The sequence below is a fragment of the Eurosta solidaginis genome, chromosome 2 (genome assembly GCF_040869045.1).
Source record: "Eurosta solidaginis isolate ZX-2024a chromosome 2, ASM4086904v1, whole genome shotgun sequence".
Lineage (NCBI taxonomy): Eukaryota > Metazoa > Arthropoda > Insecta > Diptera > Tephritidae > Eurosta > Eurosta solidaginis.
Window position 1 is genome coordinate 255,834,801 of NC_090320.1, and position 25,586 is coordinate 255,860,386.

The 25,586-nt window shown below is 36.6% G+C and overlaps 1 protein-coding gene across 1 annotated transcript in view; it reads right to left on the reverse strand.

Annotated features, from left to right (window-relative positions):
- Positions 1-25,586, reverse strand: part of LOC137241841 (cadherin-related tumor suppressor-like) — a 178,436-nt gene that overhangs the window by 151,119 nt on the left and 1,731 nt on the right. Inside the window, exon 2 of the mRNA XM_067769222.1 lies at positions 18,459-18,767. Within this exon, the coding sequence (XP_067625323.1) occupies positions 18,459-18,767 (309 nt within the window). The remainder of the gene's footprint in view (positions 1-18,458; positions 18,768-25,586) is intronic.

Consider the following 25,586-nt stretch of genomic DNA (forward strand, 5'->3'; position numbering starts at 1 on the left):
AGACACTCTCCCACGGACTTGGTGAGTGTTATCGCTGTTGATGGTCCTTTGCCGGATATAGATCCGGTAACAAAGCACCATTAAGGTACTAGCCTGACCATCTCGGGAACGATTTATATTACCTCATTAAACCTTCAAATCCATCCCTCCCTCCCCGCGCCCTAGCTCCATGAGGAGTCTGGGGTCGCCATAGCCTCGTCTGTTAATGAAACAGGATTCGCCGCGGGTAGGTGAGGTTGACAAATGGGTTGCAGAAGCTATATATTGCACTGGCAACCACTTGAGAGGATTCCTATCCGAAAAAAGGTCTTTCTACATAACATAACATCACATTACATACAATACAACATAACATATTCTAATATAACTTAACATAATATATAAGCTGTTATAGAAGCTTAACGTGGAAGAGAGCGTGAAGAAGGCTTCAACGTCACTTTATGCATGTGAAAGAATGCTGGGATATACGTGGGGCTTATCGCCCTCTCTTTCTCATTGGGGTTTTACAGCGATTGTAAGCCTTATCGTATACTATGGAGTTCTTGTTTGGCGGAGAGCCACACAAAAAGCAACTTACCTCAAAAAATTAGAGGGGCTATGCAGATTATCAATGCTTAGCATTACGGGAGCCCTGAAAACAATCCCGAAAGCTGCACTGTATGCCATTCTGCACATTCCGCCTGTAGACTTGGTAGCAAAGAACATCGCGTTAACAACTGCAACCATGTTCGGTGCCTCGAGGCAGCTTGAGCGCCGACCATACGGCAATAGTAGTATAGCGTCACCAATCACAAGACGAACAGACTACCTGATTCCCTATCTTCGCTTCGAGGGCGATCTTAAGGCCACAATAGAGGTGGACGTTTGGCGCAAGGGTACTCAAATGGCGGACGAGGCGATACATGTATACGCAGATGGTTCCAAAGTAGTGGAAGGAGTAGGGTCTGCGGTGTACTGTGCTGATCCGGAAATAAACACATCCTACAGGCTGCCGGATTACTGTAGCGATTTCCAAGCGGAAATAGGAGCCGTAACCAAAGCAGTAGAAACCCTGGAAGAAAATAGCCCAAGCTGCAATCGTGTTAACTTTTATATTGACAGTCAAGCAGCACTTAAGGCAATAATCTCGCATATCACAGCATGTAAAGGCGTGTTAGAGTGCAAGCAGTCCCTGGAGAGAATCGGGACAGAAAGAAGCATACATCTATATTGTGTCCCAGGGCATATGGGAATATATGGGAATGAAAAAGCGGATGAACTAGCTAAAAAGGGCGCATCCCTTGAAGCTTGCTCCGTAGACGTCCCAATTAGACTGGGCGAAATTAAGCGAAGGCGAGAGGTGCACATGATCGATCAAGCAGGAAAGGCGTGGGTTCAAGTGGGGGGCACGAAACGATGGGAGGAAACGATCGAGCACGTTCGCTCTGCGCTTTCCAGGCTAAGACCGTAGTTATTAGGAGTGAAACAGCTGTTAGATCTAGAAGCAGCAAGTGGCTTTAGCATTTGCCAAGAGGACGGGGTTATTTTATAACATGGGTCCTGGTTTTTGATAAGGTTTTTCATTTTGGTCGTTAAAACAAACTTCTGGTAACACTACGGACTTATTCAGTCTATGTGAGGTCCTCATGGACCGGCCAGTTCAACCAAACCTAATATAACATAATAAAACATAATATAACTTAACATAACGAAACATAGCTTAACATAACATAACAAATATAACATTACATTACATAGCATAACGTAACATAATGAACATTTTAAGAAATGGTTGTTTTAATGATCATTGAGTAGATGAACTTATAAAATATTTTGAAAACATTTTCATTTCAAAACAATTTGTTACTTTTATTTCCAGCGGAAAGAGCGCGAATTATTATTTTAGTCACTGTGTAAACATATGTACATATCCACATAAAAAACTCATTCATTCAAAGGAGCAAAGCAACAGAGACGAATACTAGCAAACGTATCTTCATAGTACAATGGTTTTCACTATGTCACAGCGCTTAATCTTTTAAGGGATAGAATAATCTCGCTGTAAAGTGTTGCAGAGACCTTGAAAAGGTGAAGAACAAAGTGCAATTCCATTTTTTTTTTTGTGCAACAGACGGTAAAAACAATGTTGTTTATGCTGTCCAACGATGTTGCTGCTGTTGTTGTTGATCGTTTAGTCAACTCAGGCGGCTGCCAAATCAGTTAGCCATTCAAAGCAAAATAAGCATGTTTGAGTATGTGTGTGTGTGTGTGTGAATACTGCTTACTACTTACAACTGTCTGCTACTCAAACAGCATGAGGTGCTGTTCAACCTATTCATGTTGCAAGGTAATTTCAAGCATATCAGTGCGACATATGTAGTTATGTACCTTTGTAGGTGCTTACGTTGTATGCACATACATATATACATGACCATGTTAGTCACTCATCCACGAACGATATGCCCTAAGCGGGTAATAGGCGACTAACTCTAAAAGTGTTTGTTGTTGTATAGCTTTAGACGATTTTGTTGTGAAAAATTAAAAAGTTACAATATTGTCTGAAAAAGGTGCGAATATTTGGGATTCTTTAACAATTATTTGGATTTGTTGAGCGATTTCGATGAGAGTCGCAAAATTGCTTTTCTAAGCATTTAAGTACAAATCTTCATATCTATGTATGCACATACTTAAGAATGTATATCAAAAAAATGGTAAGCACGCTGAGAAAGGAAAAAGCGGTTGCATTTGTAAATATTTATACTCAGTTGAGAAGAGCTCACAGAGTATATTAACTTTGATTGGATAACGGTTGGTTGTACAGGTATAAAGGAATCGAGATCATCAGTATCGAAAAAAAGTTTGATTGAGCCATGTCCGTCTGTCCGTCCGTCCGTTAAGACGATAACTTGAGGAAATTTTAAGGTATCTTGATGAAATTTGGTATGTAGGTTCCTGGGCACTCATCTAAGATCGCCATTTAAAATGAACGATATCGGACTATAACCACGCCCACTTTTTCGATATCGAAAATTTCGAAAAATTGAAAAGTGCGATAATTCATTACCAAAGACGGGTAAAGCAATGAAACTAGGTAGGTGAGTTGAAGTTATGATGCAGAATAGAAAATTAGTAAAATGTTGGACAATGGGCGTGGCACCGCCCACTTTTAAAAGAAGATAATTTAGAATAAATACAAATAATAATTTAGAATAAATACAAAAATAAAAGAAAATTTCAAAATGGGCGTGGCTCCGACGACTCCGAACGGCATCTGCAAGGCAGACGAGTTTTCACTGAGAGCTTTTCATGGCAGAAATACAGCCGGAGCGCTTGCCAAACACTGCCGAGTGGCGACCTCGCTTAGAAAAAATTTCCTCTAATTGAAACACCTTATTTCTAAAATTTTGATGTTGCTTTGCCCGGGGTGCGAACCCAGGGCATACGGTGTGGTAGGCGGAGCACGCTACCATCACACCACAGTGGCCGCCATAATGCCATAAGTCGAACAAAAATTTACCAATCCTTGTGAAATTTGGTAGGGGCTTAGATTCTAGGACGGTAACTGCTTTCTGTGAAAAAGGGCGAAATCGGTTGAAGCTACGCCCAGTTTTTATACACAGTCGACCATCGGACCTTCCGCTCGGCCGTTAACACGATAACTTGAACAAAAATCTATATATCTTTACTAAACTCAGTCCACGTAATTATCTGAACTCACTTTATATTGGTATAAAAAATGACCGAAATCCGGCTATGACCACGCCCACTTTTTCGATATCGAAAATTACGAAAAATGAAAAAAATGCCATAATTCTATACCAAATACGAAAAAAAGGGATGAAACATTGTAATTGGATTGGCTTATTGACGCAAAACATAACTTTAGAAAAAAAACTTTGTAAAATGGGTGTGACACCTACCATATTAAGTAGAAGAAATCAAAAGCCCTTGGAATCTTGGCAGGAATACTGTTCGTGGTATGAAATATATAAATAAATTAGCGGTACCCGACAGATGATGGTATGGGTCACCCTGGTCCACATTTTGGTCGATATCTCGAAAACTCCTTCACATATACAACTACCACCACTCCCTTTCAAAACCCTGATTAATACCTTTAATTTGATACCCATATCCTACAAACACATTATAGAGTCACCCCTGGTCCTCCTCTATGGCGATATCTCGAAAAGACGTCCACCTATAGAACTAAGGCCCACTCCCTTTATAAATACTCATTACCACCTTTCATTTGATGTCCATATCGTACAACACACATTTTAGAGTTACCCCTGGTCCACCTTTATGGCGATATCCCGAAATGGCGTCCCCCTATAGAACTATGGCGCACTCCATTTTAAAATACTCTTTAAAACCTTCCATTAGAAACCCATGTCATGGAAACACATTCCAGGGTTACCCTAGGTTCATTTTCCTACCTGGTGATTTTCCCTTACTTTGTCTCCATAGCTCTCAACTGGGTATGTGATGTTCGGTTACACCCGAACTTAGCCTTCCTTACTTGTTTTAAAGTAATTTTATATGTACATAAAATTAAAATACAAGTGTGGAGATTTATGACTAAAACAAATTTAATTGTGATAAAAATGTAAAATATTTGAATAATTCTAGGATTCAGCAATTTTATGTTCATATCAAAGGCTTAAGGTGATGTCTAGTTTTGGCCACAGTGCGCACTCGAGTAAGGTACACCATCCAGATTAGATCTTGTTTGTGTGGATTCTGCCCTGATTATCGTAGCCCAAATTAATAAGATAACAAAAATTTCTGAGGAAAGACTTTTGAAACGATAATCAAAATGGCCTATTTTTGTTGATTTCAAGCATCTGTCAGCAAGAAGACAAGAAAATGCCGTTATGTCTGAGTTTAGACTTCCTGCAAAGCTAAACTGGCTGTGGTATATTTTCTTGAACAACAGTATCAGGACTTTGAAGGACTCAGTCAAGCCGTCTAATATGCTGCTTGTTGATCCTAAAGATGAATTCTAACCACAATCTATATTTTTAAAGAGCGGGGTATTTTCGCTTACAGTTTCGCCTTGAGTTCTGTCTTCCCGCGGCGGGATAAAGAGGGAAATATTGGAAGGGCGATGAAGAGGGACAAAAGTTCATACCTACTTCCGTTAAAGAGGGTTTAGGCACTTTTTGCCTAAAAGAAAACTTTACTCTTGCCAACAATAGCAATAGCAAACTGCTGCATATCGCCTTAAATATTTTTATCAGCTTTCTACAAGAAAAGGGGGCTAACCAAATATATTAAAATCAAAATGGCTTTCAGCTATTCCATTTACTTGTTTTGATCCTAATCATTTTAATGATTTTGCCTCTGCAATAAAACCCGGCAGTAACTTAAATTTTTTGAAGCTTCGCATTATCCGAAAATTCCAAGGGATTCGAATTCGTTCGCCACACTTGCTTTCGTTTTAGGCATCCTTGTTGTTATTGTTGTAGCCACAAAGACATTACCCGAATGTAAGAGAAGTTTTGAGGCATGCGCAGTCCTTTGCCACATATGAGATGGGCCACCATTTATGCGTAACAAGGATAATGACGCAAATTAAAAGAAAAGCTCGGCTGAGATGTCCTCGGAGTTTAATAGCGACAAACATTTATCTTTTTTAGTGCTGGCCTTCTTTAGAGTCTTCATCTGCTTACTTAGGTGGGCTGTGATTCTTATCACCCGCCTTCGGAGGCGGACTACATACATACATTGTCATAACTTTATTTTACGTTGTATTATATAGTCTTTTCAGCTACCAGTTTTAATGAACCAATGTGATGTTCATAAGGCTCTCGATCTCCGTCCCATCAAGACCGTAGTGCAAGATTAATAATCGTGGCCCCTCCGTCATAACTTAGTTTCCATAGAACGCTGCTTGCTGAGTGAGCTAGCCAGTTTGGAATATAACTGCCCTTAAGAGTGTATGACAAACTGTGTTGTGAGTGTAAAAAGGAGATTCTAAAAGAAGCTAGAAAAAACTGCAAGCTGGACAACCTAGTTGTACAGGCAACGGTTGTTTAACCAAGTGATCTGTGGTTAGAGTCCCAGTGAAACCTTAACCAGAATTATGAAATTGCCTGGCGATGATTTCTCTTAAACGGTAAAAAGAATTGAATATTCAGTTAATGTAAACCGGTGTTAAGCTCTTGAGTTCTTAAATATTAAATAAAAAACACGACTGAAATTCGTTAGCTTGAAGGCTTGAAGGCTGAAATATTTCATTCCCGCTCCGGTCTGGCCGCGGGTGGAAGTATCGTAACATGCCGCATTCATATACAGAAAAGGACTGTTCCTATATGTAAAATTCCTTTCAATCTTCGGGAGCTTTTTTGTAATAATAACTAAGACTAAGGTTTTCTTTGGAATATACTGTACATTTTCCTATTTCTGCAGCTTTTTTCTTTGCCAAAAAGCTGAAAAAAATCTAGTCATCGAGGAAATGTGACTACCCTCAATCAAAATACAACTGCTGTTCACAGTGTACAGTCCCTAAAACCTCTATTTCGTGAGCTAATCAGGCAGGTATACTCACAACAAATCTTTCGATGTGATTAAAAAATGCAATGCTGCCACCCGCTAATATCTGGAAAGCTCTCGTAATGCATTTCTAAAATGGATAGCGTCGCAGATAAAAATAAAATGACGATTGGCTTCTTTTAAAACCTTTCTGTAATTTCAGACTTCAAATCGTTCGCCAGATGGTCGAGCTAGTATCTTAATAGTGCTTGTTACCGGAACGTTCCAGATTTGTATCCAGCAAAGGACCATAACATCGATAATACTGCCTAAGGTCTTCGGAAGCCCAAGAGGCTCTTTCTTCTCTAACTTATGCAAGCATAACTTCAATTCTAAAGCGTGGCGAATGCGTGTTAAGACGAGAAGTTCTCACACACCTCTGGTAAACTGGTTAAAAAGGAAGATCTCGTTCTGCTAAGGGAAACGAACGGTATATAAAGTATCAAATTTAATGGATTCGTAGAAATAATTTCAAGGCACAAAAGAGTCATCAAATATCTACTTAGAGTTATGTACGCATTTCGTATTATAAAAATTAATTTGCTCTATTTTAGAGAAGTTATTGCGTATGATGTATAGTGTATGCTTTATACGTAACTAGGTTCACATGTACAGCAGCGAGCACAAAAATAGCAGTGGCAATTTTCACCAAATAGCCAAATATCAATACGAATTTCAACGGCCTTTTAAGTTATACATTGCAAGACTAAAATATAATGGGCTACACAAGTGCTTAAGAATGTATATCAAAAAAATGGTAAGCACGCTGAGAAAGGAAAAAGCGGTTGCATTTGTAAATATTTATACTCAGTTGAGAAGAGCTCACAGAGTATATTAACTTTGATTGGATAACGGTTGGTTGTACAGGTATAAAGGAATCGAGATCATCAGTATCGAAAAAAAGTTTGATTGAGCCATGTCCGTCTGTCCGTCCGTCCGTTAAGACGATAACTTGAGGAAATTTTAAGGTATCTTGATGAAATTTGGTATGTAGGTTCCTGGGCACTCATCTAAGATCGCCATTTAAAATGAACGATATCGGACTATAACCACGCCCACTTTTTCGATATCGAAAATTTCGAAAAATTGAAAAGTGCGATAATTCATTACCAAAGACGGGTAAAGCAATGAAACTAGGTAGGTGAGTTGAAGTTATGATGCAGAATAGAAAATTAGTAAAATGTTGGACAATGGGCGTGGCACCGCCCACTTTTAAAAGAAGATAATTTAGAATAAATACAAATAATAATTTAGAATAAATACAAAAATAAAAGAAAATTTCAAAATGGGCGTGGCTCCGACGACTCCGAACGGCATCTGCAAGGCAGACGAGTTTTCACTGAGAGCTTTTCATGGCAGAAATACAGCCGGAGCGCTTGCCAAACACTGCCGAGTGGCGACCTCGCTTAGAAAAAATTTCCTCTAATTGAAACACCTTATTTCTAAAATTTTGATGTTGCTTTGCCCGGGGTGCGAACCCAGGGCATACGGTGTGGTAGGCGGAGCACGCTACCATCACACCACAGTGGCCGCCATAATGCCATAAGTCGAACAAAAATTTACCAATCCTTGTGAAATTTGGTAGGGGCTGAGATTCTAGGACGGTAACTGCTTTCTGTGAAAAAGGGCGAAATCGGTTGAAGCTACGCCCAGTTTTTATACACAGTCGACCATCGGACCTTCCGCTCGGCCGTTAACACGATAACTTGAACAAAAATCTATATATCTTTACTAAACTCAGTCCACGTAATTATCTGAACTCACTTTATATTGGTATAAAAAATGACCGAAATCCGGCTATGACCACGCCCACTTTTTCGATATCGAAAATTACGAAAAATGAAAAAAATGCCATAATTCTATACCAAATACGAAAAAAAGGGATGAAACATTGTAATTGGATTGGCTTATTGACGCAAAACATAACTTTAGAAAAAAAACTTTGTAAAATGGGTGTGACACCTACCATATTAAGTAGAAGAAATCAAAAGCCCTTGGAATCTTGGCAGGAATACTGTTCGTGGTATGAAATATATAAATAAATTAGCGGTACCCGACAGATGATGGTATGGGTCACCCTGGTCCACATTTTGGTCGATATCTCGAAAACTCCTTCACATATACAACTACCACCACTCCCTTTCAAAACCCTGATTAATACCTTTAATTTGATACCCATATCCTACAAACACATTATAGAGTCACCCCTGGTCCTCCTCTATGGCGATATCTCGAAAAGACGTCCACCTATAGAACTAAGGCCCACTCCCTTTATAAATACTCATTACCACCTTTCATTTGATGTCCATATCGTACAACACACATTTTAGAGTTACCCCTGGTCCACCTTTATGGCGATATCCCGAAATGGCGTCCCCCTATAGAACTATGGCGCACTCCATTTTAAAATACTCTTTAAAACCTTCCATTAGAAACCCATGTCATGGAAACACATTCCAGGGTTACCCTAGGTTCATTTTCCTACCTGGTGATTTTCCCTTACTTTGTCTCCATAGCTCTCAACTGGGTATGTGATGTTCGGTTACACCCGAACTTAGCCTTCCTTACTTGTTTTAAAGTAATTTTATATGTACATAAAATTAAAATACAAGTGTGGAGATTTATGACTAAAACAAATTTAATTGTGATAAAAATGTAAAATATTTGAATAATTCTAGGATTCAGCAATTTTATGTTCATATCAAAGGCTTAAGGTGATGTCTAGTTTTGGCCACAGTGCGCACTCGAGTAAGGTACACCATCCAGATTAGATCTTGTTTGTGTGGATTCTGCCCTGATTATCGTAGCCCAAATTAATAAGATAACAAAAATTTCTGAGGAAAGACTTTTGAAACGATAATCAAAATGGCCTATTTTTGTTGATTTCAAGCATCTGTCAGCAAGAAGACAAGAAAATGCCGTTATGTCTGAGTTTAGACTTCCTGCAAAGCTAAACTGGCTGTGGTATATTTTCTTGAACAACAGTATCAGGACTTTGAAGGACTCAGTCAAGCCGTCTAATATGCTGCTTGTTGATCCTAAAGATGAATTCTAACCACAATCTATATTTTTAAAGAGCGGGGTATTTTCGCTTACAGTTTCGCCTTGAGTTCTGTCTTCCCGCGGCGGGATAAAGAGGGAAATATTGGAAGGGCGATGAAGAGGGACAAAAGTTCATACCTACTTCCGTTAAAGAGGGTTTAGGCACTTTTTGCCTAAAAGAAAACTTTACTCTTGCCAACAATAGCAATAGCAAACTGCTGCATATCGCCTTAAATATTTTTATCAGCTTTCTACAAGAAAAGGGGGCTAACCAAATATATTAAAATCAAAATGGCTTTCAGCTATTCCATTTACTTGTTTTGATCCTAATCATTTTAATGATTTTGCCTCTGCAATAAAACCCGGCAGTAACTTAAATTTTTTGAAGCTTCGCATTATCCGAAAATTCCAAGGGATTCGAATTCGTTCGCCACACTTGCTTTCGTTTTAGGCATCCTTGTTGTTATTGTTGTAGCCACAAAGACATTACCCGAATGTAAGAGAAGTTTTGAGGCATGCGCAGTCCTTTGCCACATATGAGATGGGCCACCATTTATGCGTAACAAGGATAATGACGCAAATTAAAAGAAAAGCTCGGCTGAGATGTCCTCGGAGTTTAATAGCGACAAACATTTATCTTTTTTAGTGCTGGCCTTCTTTAGAGTCTTCATCTGCTTACTTAGGTGGGCTGTGATTCTTATCACCCGCCTTCGGAGGCGGACTACATACATACATTGTCATAACTTTATTTTACGTTGTATTATATAGTCTTTTCAGCTACCAGTTTTAATGAACCAATGTGATGTTCATAAGGCTCTCGATCTCCGTCCCATCAAGACCGTAGTGCAAGATTAATAATCGTGGCCCCTCCGTCATAACTTAGTTTCCATAGAACGCTGCTTGCTGAGTGAGCTAGCCAGTTTGGAATATAACTGCCCTTAAGAGTGTATGACAAACTGTGTTGTGAGTGTAAAAAGGAGATTCTAAAAGAAGCTAGAAAAAACTGCAAGCTGGACAACCTAGTTGTACAGGCAACGGTTGTTTAACCAAGTGATCTGTGGTTAGAGTCCCAGTGAAACCTTAACCAGAATTATGAAATTGCCTGGCGATGATTTCTCTTAAACGGTAAAAAGAATTGAATATTCAGTTAATGTAAACCGGTGTTAAGCTCTTGAGTTCTTAAATATTAAATAAAAAACACGACTGAAATTCGTTAGCTTGAAGGCTTGAAGGCTGAAATATTTCATTCCCGCTCCGGTCTGGCCGCGGGTGGAAGTATCGTAACATGCCGCATTCATATACAGAAAAGGACTGTTCCTATATGTAAAATTCCTTTCAATCTTCGGGAGCTTTTTTGTAATAATAACTAAGACTAAGGTTTTCTTTGGAATATACTGTACATTTTCCTATTTCTGCAGCTTTTTTCTTTGCCAAAAAGCTGAAAAAAATCTAGTCATCGAGGAAATGTGACTACCCTCAATCAAAATACAACTGCTGTTCACAGTGTACAGTCCCTAAAACCTCTATTTCGTGAGCTAATCAGGCAGGTATACTCACAACAAATCTTTCGATGTGATTAAAAAATGCAATGCTGCCACCCGCTAATATCTGGAAAGCTCTCGTAATGCATTTCTAAAATGGATAGCGTCGCAGATAAAAATAAAATGACGATTGGCTTCTTTTAAAACCTTTCTGTAATTTCAGACTTCAAATCGTTCGCCAGATGGTCGAGCTAGTATCTTAATAGTGCTTGTTACCGGAACGTTCCAGATTTGTATCCAGCAAAGGACCATAACATCGATAATACTGCCTAAGGTCTTCGGAAGCCCAAGAGGCTCTTTCTTCTCTAACTTATGCAAGCATAACTTCAATTCTAAAGCGTGGCGAATGCGTGTTAAGACGAGAAGTTCTCACACACCTCTGGTAAACTGGTTAAAAAGGAAGATCTCGTTCTGCTAAGGGAAACGAACGGTATATAAAGTATCAAATTTAATGGATTCGTAGAAATAATTTCAAGGCACAAAAGAGTCATCAAATATCTACTTAGAGTTATGTACGCATTTCGTATTATAAAAATTAATTTGCTCTATTTTAGAGAAGTTATTGCGTATGATGTATAGTGTATGCTTTATACGTAACTAGGTTCACATGTACAGCAGCGAGCACAAAAATAGCAGTGGCAATTTTCACCAAATAGCCAAATATCAATACGAATTTCAACGGCCTTTTAAGTTATACATTGCAAGACTAAAATATAATGGGCTACACAAGTGCATACTCCAAAAAAATCTGAGGCCCCAAACAAGATTTCGCGAGTTTTCCAATTTTTCTGGAAACTGTTTTTGAGAATGGTTTGCATAGTTTCAGTGATAAAATTCATGTAAATTTTGTCCTAAATTATTGCAAAGAAAAAAAGACAGAAGTTAGTTTACAAATTTTGATAAACATTTTCACTGCTATTTTTCTGCTCGCTACTTTATGCATGCATGATTCTCCTTTCGAGTGGGTAGGTGTAAGATGAAGACGACATCTCAAAGTAAACACATTAAAAAGACTTCAATAGGCATCACTTTAAGCTCAACTCAGTGATAAAAAAGCAAAAACTATTAAAAACTACAACAAGCCGTTTTTGTGTCGCAAAAGGATTTCTTGGACAAAGGCAAATAGAATCACACAAAGAAACCAAAAAGGTAAACAGAAATAAGGAGAACAAGAGAACTAAAAGATAGTACCAATGTGAACAGCTTGACGAAAAAGAATAAAGTAGTTAAGGTTAGGTTGAACTGGCTGGTCCATGAGGAGCTCACATAGACTGATTGAATTCATACTGTTATCAGAAGTTTCTGAACAACCAAATTGAAAACTCCATAAAAAAATAGAGCATATGTTATAAAATAAATGCGTCCTCTTATTTGCCGCTTCTAGGTGTGATAGCTGTCCCTCTCCTAATAGCTGAAGTTTCCCATTGAATGAGTGAGCCCATAGTGTTTCCAGAAGTATTTTGAACAACAAAATTGAAAACCCATATAAACAATCAGAACCTATATTACAAAATAAATGCGTCCTTTTGGCAAATACAAATAGCTTCATAGGACCTATATTGCTTGCCGCTCCTAGATCTGATAGCTGTGCCACTCTTAATGGCTGAAGTTTTAGCCAGAGGCGTGCAGGGAACGAGCACAAAACTTTCCATCGTTTCTTCTTCCAACTCGCTTTGCATACATCTCTAACCACTAATTCGACTTAATTTAAAAGAATATGATGGCAGAAGTCAATATCTGCAATCTGATTGGGTCATCTACAAGACAAGCTTCGAGCGATGTGCCTTTTTAAATGGTTTTATTTAGCTTTACTATGTGTAGCGGCCGGTCGGTCGATGTTTACGAATTTTGTAATTAAAATTTAAGTAACTTCCCTATAAGCTACAAGCAACTTAGAATATAGTTTAGAAACCGATGACAATGCAATAATAAGAAGAAGAAAATCCGCCGGGTGGTGCAAGTATCGAGATATTCAAAAAAGTAGTATTTGTACTCCGATTAGACTTATATTTGGAACACATATATTGCATACATGAATAGAAAGCGATATATGAAAAAAATCGTCTCCAGGTGGCGCAAGGATCGCAATATCCAAGAAAAATCGTTCTTGTGGTCCGATTTGGCTCATATTTGGAACACTTGTTACATAAGGTACGGTAGAAGTGACATCAAAATACTTTGGAGTTCGAGCTGAGTCCAGTAAAGTCAGGAAAGTGTCGTTGTAATAATGAGACCCTAATTGAACTAAATAGAATGGCAAATAATAGGCAATCAAATAAAGACCAAAAGCTTGAAAATAAAATAATAAAAAAAATGTTTAAGTTAAACGGTTTTATTGAAAACAATACTTACATTAAGTAAAAATAATATTAAAAACTAGAAAAAATTAGGTAGGTCCTAGGTGCTAGTCATCCATCACACTCCTCGTCAATCTAGGGCGTTGATCAGATCATTAAATAAAAGCATTGGGCGTGTCAAATTTCTATTGGTAGTTATAAGTAAAACAGATCAACTGAAAGGGTTTTTCAGTTTGGTTGTTAAATAAACTTCTGGTCATACTACACACCTGCCAGTTCAACCTAACCTAACCTAACCCATCTGGTTAGGTCTGGATATATCTCAAAGAAAAAGAAAAAGTGTTTCGTTTAGTTATAAGATTTTACCTTTTAGCTAGCTTAGCTTCTAACATATCAGATCCTTTTTATTATCCACTTTTATACCAACTTTGTTTAATCTGTTTGTCTGCTTTACATATTCCAAGCTTTCTTATAGTAAACATTCCTGTACAAATAAACTTAAGGTGTGCGCGCAAAAATATATATATACACAAACGTGTCTATAATATACAAATTTAATATGCTCATATATATCTGAGCAATAAGGAATGCTGGTTTAACTCTTGGCAAATAAATCTTAAAATAATGCAACGAATTTTATGCAATTCTTCTTGTTTGCAACCTTCTGCTAACGTTTGAATCACTAAACTGTTGAATAAATTATTAAAGTACTTCACAATAACACTTCTATTGCTCGCCAGATAGCGTCTTAAATCAAACTGATTGTCGTGCCTCTACTGTTGCCGCTTTTATACTCTGTGATTTCTTCTAGGCGGTTCTATTCTAGAATTTACTAGTTAGTTATTAGCTATAAATTTCTCAGTTATAACTACGATTTTATAGCTTTTCTCATAGCCCATGCGCATGTATATGTGAGTAATTGCATACTTCCAGGAGTATCTGAGATATATGCATGTGGTTGTGCGTTGCTTCTCCGCTGCGTGTACGTACATATGAGTAGACATATTGATTGATTTACTGATGTGCGTACAAGTCACTGCTTAGCATCGGTTTAGAGATGATAGTATCCCTTAGTGTTGCTAATATTCGGAACAATAAGGTAAAAAGAGTAAATTATACGCCTTATAGTAAGTCCTTATACTGGGCTGACGTAAGTTACAAATAAGCCTTATCCCTAAGGTAATCCAAAATATACAAAATAAATGTTGCCTAGATATAATAAAAATAAAACAAAAAATTAAACACTTCCTTTATATAAATGGACAAAAATCAGCGAAAAATATCTCCTTATATAAAGACATATTTTTGCTAAACTTTGATTTTTAAATTTTGACATAGAAATTGCAAAAATACTTATGAGAAGTAAAAACACAAAAGTGGAGCGCACATTACGTGGATTGGAAGGTTGATAGGAACGGAGATATTATTAGTCAATCAATTGCGCTCCACCTTTATATTTTTATTTCTCATAAATATTTTTGAAATTGCTGATTTTTGTCCATTTATATAAAGGAAGTGCTTAAATTTTTTTTATTTTATTTTTATTTTCCCCTTCTCTTTTATTTTCTCGGTGTCTTAACCTACCTGTTAAGTTTTACGCTTGTAGCTCAATGGGAACTTACATAAAAATTAATCCCAAATATCCCTCCATTCCATTTGATTTTTCTCAATATCTCATCTCATGCGCTCCCTAGCGAATCTTTTTGTATCGCGACATCGGCTGTCATCGACCTCTGAACTAAGTTTGAAATTTCAAATCTCTAGCTCATCGAGAAGTTACTTAAAAGCTGGTTTGAAAATTTTCAAATTCTGATCTAATTATTTCGATCCGTGAGCCACCTAACGGATTTTTTTCCTTTTGTTGCATTGTCACGGTGTTCTAACCTATATGTAAAGTTTCACATTTGTAGCTGAATGAGAAGTTACTTAAAAATCGATTGCAAGATTTGTATGAAAAGCGGACAAACATTCAACCGATCTAGATAATGGAAGTAAAAATATATGAAAAATAGAATAGAAAAGAAATAAATAAATTCCTAATGCTACCTGGTTCACAAACCTTATAATCAGTTTACTTTATTCGATGTATTACTCTATTATAACGACTGATGTAAGACTGATTTTTAGTGAGTTATTTTATTTAGTTCATAAGCCTTTTAATATTGTTATTGTATTCCTCGTAATAGCTAAAATAATTCCTTATGTAAGGCTTAATTGTAGAGGCTATAAGCCATACACATTTCAGATACTCCTTATGCCTGATGACATAAGTACTGAAAAATAAGGAGTATTATAAGGAATACTCCATACAACTAATATCCCTTGCTTTAATTAAACCTGTTGCCAGAGGATTTTTGAGCTTTTGAAATGAGCCTTATATAGGTAAAAATTTTTTGCTGGGTACATACATGTACTTATGCTTGTTGTTGTTTGCGTCCGCATATATGAGCTTAATACTACATTGTTGTTAAGTAAAAGGGAAGCGCACTAAAATAATCATTGAGGCGTTCATATTTAACACGTTGCGAGGCATCAAATTACACTTTATACAAAAAATAATACACAAAGAAAGGAATATTTGAAAAAGAAGTAAAAAGCGCAAAAACTTGATATGAAGATAATCGAAGTATGAAAAGTGTGAATCCGCTCTAGTGAGGATGCAATAAAAACTGTAGACTTAAGAAAAAAACTCGAGCTCATAATAATATCGGGCAAGAAGATCTCTGAATATGTTTCATTTTGTTGTATTTATTAAATTTAAAGCAACCAGCAAATGAATAAAGGTATGAATATAGGTATTTAATATTTTACAAACGTAAGAGTAAGGTAATATTTGCAAGGAAATTTCTGTCTCCAAAGTTGCCATGAAGCCCTTGATCAAACAAGTTTGAAACTGAGGATAAGGTCACCCAGTAGCTTAACCGCTTATGCCCTTTCCATCTCCGAAATCGGAAAGTTACTGTATTAGTCCAAGAAACATTAATCATGAGCTACCAAGTTTGCGTGCTAAGGGCCATCAGATGTGAGATATCCATACGTAAATTGATGTCATCTTTTCACAAAATTTTAAATTTTTCTATTAATTCCCAACTACTAAATTAAAGAAATTGAAAAAATGTCAAAATCCTCTCTGATTATTTCATTTCAGGGACCCTAACTGTTATTGCTTTTATAATAAAAGTTCTTCAGAAAAAATTATTATCGGGCTTTACATTTTTTAGTACGAGAGATATTATTAAACCCGGACTTTTATTAAATAAATTCAAAAAACTGTGCCTGCACGATCGATTTATTCCTTCACTTACTTACTTCATTGGCGCTTTGCCGTTTAAATGGTTATGACCGCCCAACAAGGCGCGCCAGTTGCATCCTCGCTCTGCTTACTGGCACCAATTTGTCATACCAAGGGAATTTAAATAATTTTCAGTGGATAGAGGCCGCACACTTCCTCTACTTCTAAAGGCGGTTTGTGATTAAATATTTTCTTAGCAGAAGCGTCACCCTTCAGTCGCATAACATGGTATATGTTGATGTCTGCGTAAGGCTGGTACAGCTCATCATTAAATCCTCTTCGGTACAAGCCCTCGCTAATGGGTAGAGGTCCCTTAATCTTTCGAAGAACTTTTAGCTCGAGCACTCACATAGCCGCATCATCTGTTGTTGTCATGGTCCATGCTTCTGCACCATAGAGCAGAACGGGTACGATAAGTGACTTTTAGAGCATCATTTTCGTTTGCCGAGAGAGGACTTTACTTTTCAATTGCCTACCTAATCCAAATTAGCATTCATTAGTAAGAGTAATTCTTCGCTGGATTTCAGAGTTGCTGTTGTTGCTTGTGCTAATACTAGTTCCCAAATAAACGAAGTCTTACTATTTCCAAATTATGGCTGCCAAAAGTAGCAGGTACTTCGTTTTGTCCTCATTCATTATCAAGAAATAACATCATGTGACCAAAAACTCAAAAAATTATAATTTGTCAGAGAGAAAAAAAAAAGGCGCCACAAGTGATAATTTTAAACAGCTAATTTTGATAGCATATATACAATTGTTATAGAGATTGCTTGGTCGTATATCTACTTTGTGCTTTGTTTGAGAGTTTAGTTTTTTTTACTTGTATTATGTCGATGAACAAATAACCCAATACATTTTTTTTATGAATAAAAATCTTGTAGATTATTTCTAATTGCTGTTTTTATGTACAGGCCCCTTTTTCGCTCTTATTTCGTATCCAAATCTATAAATAAAGTTTTGGTTTTAAATATGGAGATTCGTGCTATTAGCGAGCTTTGGGCATTATTAGTCGTAGTGCTTTTGTTTAGCTATTTTTATTAAAATAATTTGTTAAAAATAAACTAATGTTATGACACAAAGAAATCTTTTTGTACTATGGCACTATTGTGAATATTTGATTAGAACTAACACTGCATTACCGGCACTTGCTAATATTCGTCAGATGGCAGTACAAGCGCATATAAGTTTATAGATGCTTGATTGATAGAACATAATGAGAACATAATGAGAGGGGTGTTAGAGGCCTTGGTTCCACATTACAATTAAAGAGATGGTTGATGTCATATGGGGACACATTGCAAGTAGTGCATACAATGTATATGTCGTGGTTGATTCTGAATAGGTTAGAGTTTAACCTGTTAAAGTATCCAGATCGGGGTTGAGCTAGAGTGGCTCGCGTTTCCCTGGGGAGTATGCGTTCCTCTTCCGCAAGTTTTGGGTACTGTTCTTTGAGTATTGGATTCACCGGGCAATTCCGAGCATAAAGATACGACGCCTGTTTGTGGAGTTGATAGAACAGCTAATTTCTGTTGATATTTGATATGCACAATATTGCACAATATGCGCACGGGTCCTTCTCCTGTAAACTTAATACAAAACATACATTTCATTCATATAGTTGCATATGGAGCGAACATATCAACTACTTCATCTTTTTAAATACTATATTGCGAATACATACAAAAGACTTAATGCTAAAATATATGCCACAATGCTAGTTTTTTTCTTATTGGCGTATTTTTTTTTTTTAATTTATCTTTAAATACTCACCAAAACTTCTGCTGTAGTATCGGTGCTTTGTACTCCATCAGCTACACGCAACTGCAACACATATTTATCCTTTAGTTCACGATCGAGTGCATCTTTCAAACGTAGCCGTCCCGTCTCAGGTTCCAACAAAAATTTATCATCACCATCACCAATCAAAGTAAAGGTGAGCGTACCCAAAGTGTCAGGATCAGTAGCGCGTATTGTTGCAATATGATGACCGGCGCTCGAATCCTCGCTAACATTGAATATGAGCGGAGTGTCACGAAAAACTGGTGGACTATCATTTTTATCCAGAACTTTGACGGTGACCTAAAATTAAAAGATAAATTTGTTTTTAGGATTTAGTTAAAATTACGTATATCGAAATTGGTGAGTATTAACGTTAAAAGCTTAAACTTCAGCATTTTTGCTATTTTGTTTGTGTTCTAAAAAGCGGCGTAATCGAATTTGTTTAAAGAACGCCAACGTTCAAAGCACTGTGAACATATTCGATCTTTATTGACTGGCCACTTCAACCTCAAATCTCCTTAAAAGTCTTTTTTAAAAAGGCACTCTTTTGGAGTTTAATTAAATGACGTGCTATTTAGGAATATATGTTAAAAACGACAAAGGGCAGCATAGGTTAGGTCCGTCCACCACAGTAGCGCCCCTTGCTGTGCAAAGGCCAACAATACTTTCCGAGTAGGCCCGGTATCGGAACGGCTCCGTTGGAATACAGCCGAATATATACCCTGGCTGCAAAACGTCCAATAGCCACGGTCCGCATAACATTCTGGACTAGGGGGTTGGCAGTTATTGGTCACCGATATTCCACCGCACTCCTATGAGGCGAAACGGCGAAGATGCCAGCCCTAAACAGCTCAGCCTCATAGTCGAGTGCTATAGAGTTCGGCTAAGCCCACATACAAACGACAAGGTGCCAACCTCTGTGAGGGCATTTTGAGGTAGATCGTTTTTGAAATACATTCTGTAAGTTCTTTAACGGAATTCTGAAATAGGGCGTTATTGAATAAATTTCTATAATGTGGTGCTTTTGAAGAAAACTAAGACTTAGATTTTCTGCAAACAAATTCTGATATACGGCCTGTTTCAAGTATTTGCTGAGATAGGGGTTTTCGTAATGGCAGCCGAGATAGGGAGATATTCAGCTCAGCCATCGATTTGTACTATCAAGACATATTCAAGAGAGGTTTTTTTTTAAACTTGAGCCGATTCCGGTGAATGTAATTAGACTGAACAATTTGTACATCATCTAACTTCTTTGAGTTCTGGCTCTCCAAAGGGGTCTTACAAAGAAACTTCATTCTACTTCAACATTGCTTTGGGTAGTTGCACAGTAGGTACTCCACGGCTTTCTACGCACCCGGACGAAAGCAGCTGCGACATCACCAGCGAAGCATGAACTTTGTTTTGACCTTATGCTTTACATCTTCTGCATTTGACTACGCTCCCGCCTAATGCGTGTAACTAGCTATCCTACAGAGAAAATCATTTTTAAAATCATTTGTCTCTTTTTCGGCCCCGGCGTATGGGGTTGTCTATATGGTCTATGAGGTCTACTAAATTGGATGTGAGCCCTCCTTAGGTTTTTATTTTGTATTGATGACTTTATTAAATATCCTACTCTGAAATCCAGGTCATGAAACCAATTTTTCGGTACCATTTTTTGCAACTCTCCGTCCTGCAAATCAGTCTTGCAACCGGTGAGCACTGCAACTAATCTGAATATATTATATTTGTTCATCTTTAGAAAGGCTTGAGGTGATATATCTTTATGATCTGGCCACAAGCTCTTCAAAATTCGACAGAGGTGAAATTTTTTCTAAGTCATTGATTAGATATGTGCCTTTGATGAGTACTTGAAGTGCAATTACATTCTTTGCTATACAAAGAGGTGTTCCTTTCTATTGCTATATTCGTTCGAAGGACTCATGAACAACGCTCTACCTAGATACCAGCGACCAATACACAGTTTATTACGGATCGTTTAAAAATTGAGATGTTTGATCTTTTGGTGCACTGTCTACTTTTTCAGACCTCTTTGTAGGAAGAGGATTTTACAGCTTGTATCGAAGAGTTTCAAAATGTTTAAGTTTAGTTACCCCTGACACCCGAGGCCGCCTTGGAATACCACTCTTGATGAAGATATCGATATTGAAGATACCACCGGGGACACTGGCTATCACATTCCGAGTCTCTATAGGGCGACTTTGCGATCACACGGTATGCAGACTTTTGCAACTTCCTTAGCTTGTCTTTAATATTGTTCCGCGCAAATTTTTTGTCTAGAGCCTTTTGCAGGCATACGTTGACATTTTCAACTAAAAGCAAAGCCGAGGCGCTGGTGACCTCAAACTCTGCACAGAACGAGAAGTTCCAACGTGGTTATATAAAATCGTTCCTGAATCGTACTGGACCAATGTTTGTCTAAAACCATCAACATCGACAACGATCCTCAAACCGTTCCGGGTATATCTGTATAACTACAAAAATAACGCGAATAAGAAGAAGAAGAAAAATGTAAATTGAAAGGTGAGACTGTCATCTTATCAATTAATTTATCTCTTTTTTTGTTTTCATTGTACCCACTGACACTTTAATATGTTTGGAACACGCACCAACTATCACGGCCAAGTTCTCTACATTCAGCTTACTCGCGTATATTTCAACAAGAAAAGTGACTTTGAATGTTCCCGAGTCAAAGCATGCTTGTGATGTAAGGCATACAAATATCTTCTTGTTGAAGCCGGTAGTGTACCAAAATTTACTCATGCCGATGCAGTTTGTATCCGAAAAAAAAAATACTCCTCTTAACTTTAAATCTGAATATCTGTGATCTTGCAAAGTTTGGTTTCATATTTGGACACAATACCTTATTGCTTCCGTGTAGGGAAGTGTAGCGGTGAACAGTTTCCACTAGTAAAAGGTCCAGTGCACTCGGACAAGTGTACAAGGTTTCTGAGTCTGCCTAGAACAGTTTGTTCGTACAGGACACTCTCTCACACAATCTGGTATGCTTAAACTAGGATTAGCGTAAGGATAGAAAATCGAAGATGCCAAAATTATATATATATTTCATCACTTAAAAATATACTGGTGACCGGAGTAGAATCTTTACTACGAAAAAATATGCAGTTTAATAGAGACAAAGGGGTCCCAAAAGTGTTGCTCTTAGAACATTAGATTATCTACAGTTATGATTGGAAAATTCTAAGATTTCAATCGATCTAAACTAAATCAATTTTAATTTGAATTAATTTGTTGTTCTTTGTAATTATTGGCAACCCTAATCAAATGTTGTTCGTAGAACTTTAGATTAGTTGCAGGTTTGATTAAAAAATCTTAAGATTTTAACCGAAATAAACTAAATGACTCTAAATTTGAAAAATTGTATTTTGTTTTTGGAATAGTAAGTAGACAATTTTTCAGACAACCTGCCATAGCCGCGCATTTTCAAATTTAGAAAAATTAAAAAATAACAAAAATTATCATTAGAAAAAAATTATTGTTCTGGCCTTGAGCTCTATTCAAACCTTGAATGATTTATCAATAGGCCGATAAAAACAAAAACAATTGTTAAACCAAATTACTTTTAATTTGTATTCACCTGTTGTTCTTTGTTTATTATTTGCGACCCTAATCAGGCGCTGTTCGTAGAACTTTAGATTATTCGCGGTTACGATTAGAAAATCTTAAAATTTTAATCGACCCAAACTAGATAACTTTTAATTTGTATTCATCTGTTGTTCTTTGTAATTATTGGCGACTCTAATTAAGCGTTGGTTGTATAACTTTAGATTATGTGTAGGTTTGGTAAAAAAATCTTAAGATTTTAATCGACCTAAAATAAGTCACTTTTAATTTGTATTGACCTGTTGTTCTTTGTAATTATTTGCGACTCTAATCAAGCGTTGTTCGTAGAAATTTAGATTATTTGCAGTTATGATTAAAAAATCTTAAGATTTTATCGATCTAAACTAAATGACTTTTAATTTGTATTCATCTGTTGTTCTTTGTAATAATTGGCGACTCTAATCAAGCGTTGTTTGAAGAACTTTAGATTTTTTGCAGTTATGATTAAAAAATCTTAAGATTTTTAACGAACTAAACTAAATCGCTTTTAAGATCGCGGGTTCGACTTTTAATTTGTATTCATCTTTCGTTCTTTGTAATTGTTGGCGACTCTTATCAAGCGTTGGTCGCAGAACTTTAGAATATTTGCAGTTATGATTAAAAAATCGTAAGATTTTAATCGACCTAAACTAGATAACTTTTAATTTCTATTCATCTGTTGTTCTGTGTAATTATTGGCGACTCTAATCAACCATTGTGAAAATAAACACTTTTGGACTTTTACAAGTGATGACAGCAACAAGCAATCAAATAACAACACACACTTAATAGGCATAAAAAATGTAGCTGCTCGGTACCGGAATATGAAGATATCCCCATATGTTTGTTTGATTGTGCGAAGATGCCAGAAGTGGCAAACGCCATAATAACAATTCAATGGAATAATTAATTGTAATCATACCCATATATTGCATGTTTAACTAACGCATTTTATCAAAACCACAACAACAATAACAACAAATACAAAGCAACAGCAGTGGAAGAAAGGTGCATTAAGATAACATTTCTTTACAAGTGATTCAGACAAGAAGTATCTAATATAACACGAACAAGCAATAGTTGCCATAGAAGCAAGTAAAAAATACATTATAGAAAGAAAAAGAAGACTTATGAAAAGATAGTAGTTTGAAAGAGAGGTAGAGAGCGTGCAAGAAAACAAAGATTTGCTGTTGTTGAGGCTTAGATTAAAAATATAAGTTGAAGATGAAGTTAAATGAGAAGTTCAGAGTCAACTGACTGTTGGTGTGGTAAGTTTGTGCTGCCAGCATCTAACGAATGCCCCTGATGTAATACAATTTCATTTTAATCTTGCAAAAACGAGAAAAAAAATATGTAGGAAAATAGTCTGGCCAATTACTAATGCAACACTAACGCCATTTACTAAATGCCAGCAGCTACATTTTTTAATTCAATTAAACGTTGAAACACAAAGGTGAGCTGATTGTGCTATCAGATATAAAATCAAACTAAATACATATTCATTTTAAACGATCTGGTACAGTAACTGTCAGTCAAATCTATACCATTAATTTGCTATATTTTTTATTATAATATAATTTTTATTTATTTTTTTTTTTTTTTTTTTCAAATCATCAAAAGCTTAGGATTTTGTTTGATTTTCTGGAGAATTTCATAATGTTCCACTTCATACTGGGAGCAAAGCCGAACAAAGAATAGGAAGCGAAAAAACTCGATTTCGTGACCTTGCCTTAGGTTAAGTTGAACTGGCTGATCCGTGGGGACATCACATAGACTGAATGAGTGCACAGTTAGGTTAGATTGAACTGGCTGGATTTTAACTTCCATAGTGTTAACAATTGCGCCAGTTGGCAGAGCGAAAAACCGAATCTACTTGAATGTTTGAGAATATTTATAGAGAATTTTTAATTAAATTTCGGCATTATGTCCCAAATTTCTGAAATACTTATTAGAATGGTTTGGAAGCCTTTAAGTGATAAGTTCGGAAAGTGGTGGCAAAACTTTCTATGTTTTTTGGATTAATTCAAGGTTAGTTCTAATTTATCTTAAAAATAAATTTTTACAGTAGGTTCTCGTGGCCACCCGGTATATTACTAGTTTTAAAAAAATTTGGTAAAAGTGGGCAGGCTAATCTACCGGGCAGGTTCAATATAATTTTGCTCACAATCCGAGGTTTTTGGCTCAAACTAATGATATTTAAGTATTTGCAGTAAACTAATGACTCTGCATAGAACTTTGAAAAAGTGACAGGTGCTCACTTCTCGTATTAAGAAAACTGTGAATGCACTTTATCTCGGCATTTATTTGGGAGTGGATGAACGTTATGAAAAGGACAAATTATGGATAAACAGGAAGAGGAAATAGGAGTAAAAACAAAGTTGGAGAAAATGAGAAAGATAATGATGATGATCCGAATAAGGACGTCGTTTCAAATGTATGAAAACCAATATTGGGTATAACACAGGCTGGCTACTACAGTTTCGAAATAATTTTGGTTCAGATAAGAAAAAAAGTCGGTAACCCTTCGTAATAACTTTAGGGAAGGCATCGTGTTTGTTTGGGAATCTCTTATTCCATTATTTATTGAACATTTTGGTAGTCTGTTTTCGTGATTGTTGCTGAATTGCCATTTGAAATATACTTCGACAAAACCCTCTTTTCTAAAAAAATGTTTGTATGAGATATATTCTATTGTAATCCGATGCGATCGGTTCAGATACACGATTGATTAGATACCAAATATACCAAATTTCATCAAGATATTTAAAAAATTGGCATGGCTAAATCAACTCAGGTAGTCAAGTCAAGTCATCGTGATTAGTAATGGGTGGGTATATCTCTTCCCCTTTGAGGACTGTCAATTTTCGACAGTCGGACCAAACTTAATATTGATACTATTCCATTTTCATGGAATAAAGAGGTGCGAGTACCCATTGGTCGTGTAGTTCGATGCGTAAGCATACCGAAGTACGTCCGCAAAATTTATATAAACTAGAACTCGCCCAAGGGCTTGCAGTTGAACCACATGATACAACAAATACTTTCGGCTTTTTGAAAAACCTTCGTCAGCATCTTTTTGGTACAGACTATATCGATAAGTGAATGGTTTTTGTTGGGTAAATATCGTTAACGAATTGTTATATTTGAGTTATCGGCGAGTAATCGCCTGCTTATTTGTTTCCCATCGTCTTGTTCTCGACGGTTTGGGTCATAGATTTTTATTTAACTTTTATCGATACCTTTTTCATAAGAAACCAATTAGTTGTCGGTAAAAAATCGATAACACGCCGATAACAAATTGGTACCACTCCATTAAGAAACCGATCATTTTTCCTTACCGTATCGGTAACTTTTCTATACTAAATTGATAAAAAATAGATAACTCATTGGTAACAAATTGACAGCAAGCCGATAAAAAGCAGGTAACAATTTTAGCACATATCGATAACTTTTCTCTAATATGTTCATAACTTTTTTAAAGCGAATCAAAAATATTTCGATAATAAATGCACAAAT